The sequence below is a fragment of the Fopius arisanus genome, unplaced genomic scaffold (genome assembly GCF_000806365.1).
Source record: "Fopius arisanus strain USDA-PBARC FA_bdor unplaced genomic scaffold, ASM80636v1 scaffold00015, whole genome shotgun sequence".
NCBI classification, from domain to species: domain Eukaryota; kingdom Metazoa; phylum Arthropoda; class Insecta; order Hymenoptera; family Braconidae; genus Fopius; species Fopius arisanus.
This window is the reverse complement of record NW_011887754.1, coordinates 1,212,024-1,216,709: the sequence shown is the minus strand read 5'-3', so window position 1 is coordinate 1,216,709 and position 4,686 is coordinate 1,212,024. Positions and strand designations below refer to the sequence as shown.

Sequence of the window (4,686 nt, the reverse complement as noted above, 5' to 3'; positions counted from 1 at the left end):
ACCCGGGCCGTCGGCGTGCTAGCCGAGCACGTTACCACTAGGATAACGCAATATTACAATAATAAAATTTCATTAGGAGTATATATTTTGCAAAAGTATCGTTTTAAAAAATTGTTAATTTGTCAATTTCACTGAATATCTTTTCGATTTTCAAAAATTCAGTTTTTAAACGATCTTTCGATTGGTTAGCCATTTAAAAAAAATAAAAATGGAATAATTATTTAATAATTATTTAGAAAAAAAAAATGAATGACGGCGGGATCGAACCCTAGCCATCGGCGTGGTAGCCAAGCACGTTACCGCTAGGACAACGCGCTCATTAAAGAATATAAACTCATTAGTGGTATATCTTCAATATATTGAATAACTTTTTTCATTGAAATTCCACAAGATGTGGCTTCCCCCTTTCGCTCGTTCCACAGTCGATTAAATTTCAGTTAAACAAATAAAAAACAAAAAGCATTCATGCCGCAGAAAATAAAATTCACCCCGTCGACTTGATGTACACCCCAGCATTGCGTGTGGCGTCCTCCCTCTCTTGGGGTGCAGTACTACGATGCCGCTGGGGTCACTGAAAATAATGAATATATATATGTAATACATATAAACCATATATACCGACCGCGTGGTTGTACTTCAGACCATCTTAACCTCCTTTCAGTGAATAAAAGCATGTGTACAAACAGGCATTTGCCCCAACCATTAAACCCATCAGTGTAATGTCATATTAATTAATTAAGAAAAACCCACAAGACAATTATGTCGGCCCCGGAAGGAGACATAAAACACAAATCCCATCGTGAACGAAATGCCGGTCGAAAAGCCGAGAAGAAAAAATCGAAAAAGCCTCAAGCCGATGGATTAACCGACAAACAACGTAATCCAAAAGCCTTCACCTTCAATTCTGCAGTGAAAGCAGAGAGAAGATTCCGCAGAAAGCAGGACATCGAGACGAAAAAACAACATATCCCAGTAGTAGACAGAACCCCAGTGGAACCACCTCCAATTTTGGTAGCAGTTGTTGGTCCACCGAAGGTGGGTAAATCATTACTAATCCAATGTTTAATAAAAAGTTACGTTCGTCAGCCTTTGAGCAACGTAATAGGCCCCGTGACAATAGTCTCAGGTAAAAAACGAAGGATAACATTTATGGAGTGCAACAATGATATAAACAGCATGATAGACATCGCCAAGGTGGCAGATCTGGTGTTACTCCTCGTTGATGCATCTTTTGGGTTTGAAATGGAGATATTTGAGTTTTTGAATATCTGTCAAGTGCATGGAATGCCTCGAATAATGGGGGTACTCACTCATTTGGATCTTCTGACGAATGCTAAACAGTTGAAGAAGACGAAGAAGATCCTCAAGCACAGATTTTGGACCGAAGTTTATCAAGGTGCTAAATTGTTTTATCTCTCTGGTCTTCTACACGAAGAGTATCTGCGGAATGAAGTCAAGAATTTATCCAGATTTATCTCAGTCATGAAGTTTCGACCTTTAGTCTGGAGAACGACCCATCCTTATTTATTGGTTGACAGAGTTGAAGATCTGACATCACCTGAGGCTGTGAGGCAGAATCCCAAGGTCGATAGGATGATTAGTTTGTATGGGTACGTCAGAGGGGTTCCATTGAACAAGGAGTCGTCCATTCACATTCCCGGTTGTGGAGATTTGAGGATAAAGGATGTTAGCTTTCTTCCTGATCCGTGTCCTCTACCTGAGCATATCAAGAAACGGGCACTGGTGGAGAAGGAAAGGCTTATTTATGCACCTTTCTCAGGAGTTGGAGGAATTGTTTATGACAAAGATGCTGTTTATGTGGAGCTGGGTGGCAGTCATTCACACAAGGAGGAAGATACTGGACTTATTTCATCGTTGATGGATGCCCAGGGGACTCTCGACGAAAAACTGGAGAAGAGTGAACTGCAGTTGTTCAGTGGAGCGGATTTCATCAAGTCTGGAGAAGTTGAGGAAGAGATGGGCTCTGGTTATGGCCAGGAGAATGTTGTTGATGGGGGGAGAATTAGAAGAAAAGTTATTTTTCGTGGGAAAATTGATGATGAAGATGATGAGGACGGCGGGGAAGATGAAGATGATGAGGAAGATGATGGAATTGATGATGAAGATGTGGAAGAAGATGAAATTGATGAAGAGCCTGTCGAAACTCAAGAGGAATCTATTCGCCATGATAAAGCTGGTGGAAAAAGGAAGACAACCGCATCCGCAGTGGAAGGACTTCTCAAGAAACAGAAAATTGATGAGCAGGATGAGTTAGAATTGGAACTAGCTTCTTTGAGAGCTCAGGATGTCCCAGTAACTCCGGAATTTAATCCCGAGACTTCAATAATTCATAGACCCTTGAGTAGAAATCCAACTAGTGAAGTTAAAGATAAGATAACTGAAGCCCTTTCTAAATTTTCATCGATTTCTCATCAAATTAAATCGAAAAAACACTCTGAAAGTGAATCGGATACGGACGAGAGCTACGATGAACTGTCAGACAATGACATCGATGGAAAATCGAATTTAGATGACCTTGACGGGTCTGATGAGTCAGTATTGGGAGGAGAGGTGGATGAAAATGCTGAAGGAGTTGAAGATGAAGAAGATGAAGAAGATTTGAATGATGAAACTCCTCAATGGAAGTCAGACCTGGCGAAAAAAGCACGAGAATCATTTTTGAATCGTCAGCAATGCAATGTCAACCTGATGAAGCTCGTCTATGGGGTCGCAGATTCTAAAAAAAGTCAAACACCTCAGGGTAATGAAGAAAACGACGATGAAGAGAACGTTGGAGGAATTTTCCGAGTAGTTTCTGAAAAACAAAAACAGAAACTCGAGGAACGAGAGCTCAAGAATCAGGAAGAAACCATGTACTATTCGAGAGAGCCACCGAGGGACTGGGTATCCGAGGAAAACAAGCTCTGTCTGGTGAATCGATTTGTAACAGGGAAATGGAAGGAATCTGAAGACGCTGAAGAGCTCCTCAAACTCGACGACCTCGAGGACGACGAAGAGGAAGTCTTCGGAGATTTCGAGGATTTAGAGACCGGGGAAAAGGTCCAAGCGAAGGATTCGTCGAAGCCCCCCAAAGAATTAATCCCTGACGAAGCTGATGAGAAGAAAAAACTCCTGGAGAAGAAGAGAAAGCTGAAACAACAATTCGATTCTGAATACGACAACGCAGAGACCAAGAGTTATTACGATGACTTGAAACAGGAAGTGGAGAAACAGGCGCAGTTAAATAAATCTGAGTTTGAAGGACTTGATGATGACCTCAGAGTTCAACTCGAGGGTTTTAGACCTGGGATGTACGTTAGAGTTGAATTAGAATCAGTTCCTTGCGAATTAATAACGAATTTAGACCCAACGTATCCTCTGATCGTCGGAGGTCTTCTCCATGGAGAGGAAAATATTGGATACGTCCAAGGAAGATTGAAGAAGCACAGGTGGTATTCCAAGATTCTCAAAACGAGGGATCCATTGATCCTCTCCGTTGGATGGAGAAGATTCCAGACATTGCCGATATATTCTAAACTGGAGGACAACTTAAGAAATCGAATGATCAAGTACACGCCTGAACATGTGGCCTGTATGGCCCACTTTTGGGGCCCTATCACTCCGCAAGGGACTGGATTTCTAGCTGTTCAAGATGTGTCGACGAGAATTCCTGGATTTAGAATCGCAGCGACTGGGACTATTCTGGAGTTGGATAAGAGTACGAGAATTGTTAAGAAGTTGAAACTGACGGGAGTGCCGATGAAGGTCTATAAGAAAACCGCTTTTATTAAGGATATGTTCAATTCGACACTGGAAGTTGCCAAGTTCGAGGGGGCGAGGATCAAGACAGTGTCGGGTATCAGAGGAATGATCAAGAAAGCCATCAATAAGCCTGAGGGATGCTTCAGAGCAACGTTTGAGGATAAAATTCAATTGAGTGACATCGTATTCTGCAGAACTTGGTATAAAATTGATGTACCCAAGTTGTATAATCCTGTGAACTCGCTTTTATTGCCACTGGAGCAGAAAAACCAGTGGAAGGGGATGAAGACCACTGGCCAGTTGAAGAGGGAGGAAAATATAAGGGCTGTACCTAATAAAGATTCACTCTACACGAAGATTGAGAGGCAGCCAAAGGTCTTCAAGCCTTTAGTTATTCCTAGGAATCTTCAGAAAGAATTGCCGTATAGGGATAAACCGAAATTAGCTCCACTTGAAGGGAATCGAAGAAATAAGTTCGGGGATCGACGAGTTGCTGTTGTCAGGGATGTTAAAGAGGAGAATGTCGCCAAGTTCATGAAAATGATTAGAACGAATTATGCCAATAAGCAGGAGAAGCTGAAGGAGGCCACCAAGGCGAGGATGAGTAATTATCAGAAGAGGGTGGAAGCCGAGGAGTCAAGGAAGCTCAAGAGACAGAGGGAACTCAAGAAACAAGTTTTTCGAACCTTGAGTAAAATGGAAATCAAGGAGAAGAAGAAGAAGGAAAGCGGTAGATGATAATTCCTGTAAATTTATTGAATATATGTTGTTAAACATAAATATTTGGTTTAATTTTTTTTCAACCTAATTCTGTAGAAAAAAAGAATAACCTCGACGTCCATGAGTCGATTTATTTCAACAGTCGTATCACTTAAATGAAAGAAAAAAATCTAAATCCTTGATTTTTATTGGAAACGTAATATA

The 4,686-nt window shown here is 41.3% G+C and overlaps 1 protein-coding gene across 1 annotated transcript; it reads left to right on the top strand.

The window, feature by feature from the left end:
• The first annotated feature begins 640 nt into the window (after positions 1–640).
• Positions 641–4,575, top strand: LOC105263555 (ribosome biogenesis protein BMS1 homolog). Its single transcript, XM_011299825.1, has one exon. It carries the CDS (start codon positions 760–762, stop codon positions 4,498–4,500), a length of 3,741 nt encoding a protein of 1,246 aa, XP_011298127.1. The 5' UTR covers positions 641–759; the 3' UTR covers positions 4,501–4,575.
• Positions 4,576–4,686: the final 111 nt, after the last annotated feature.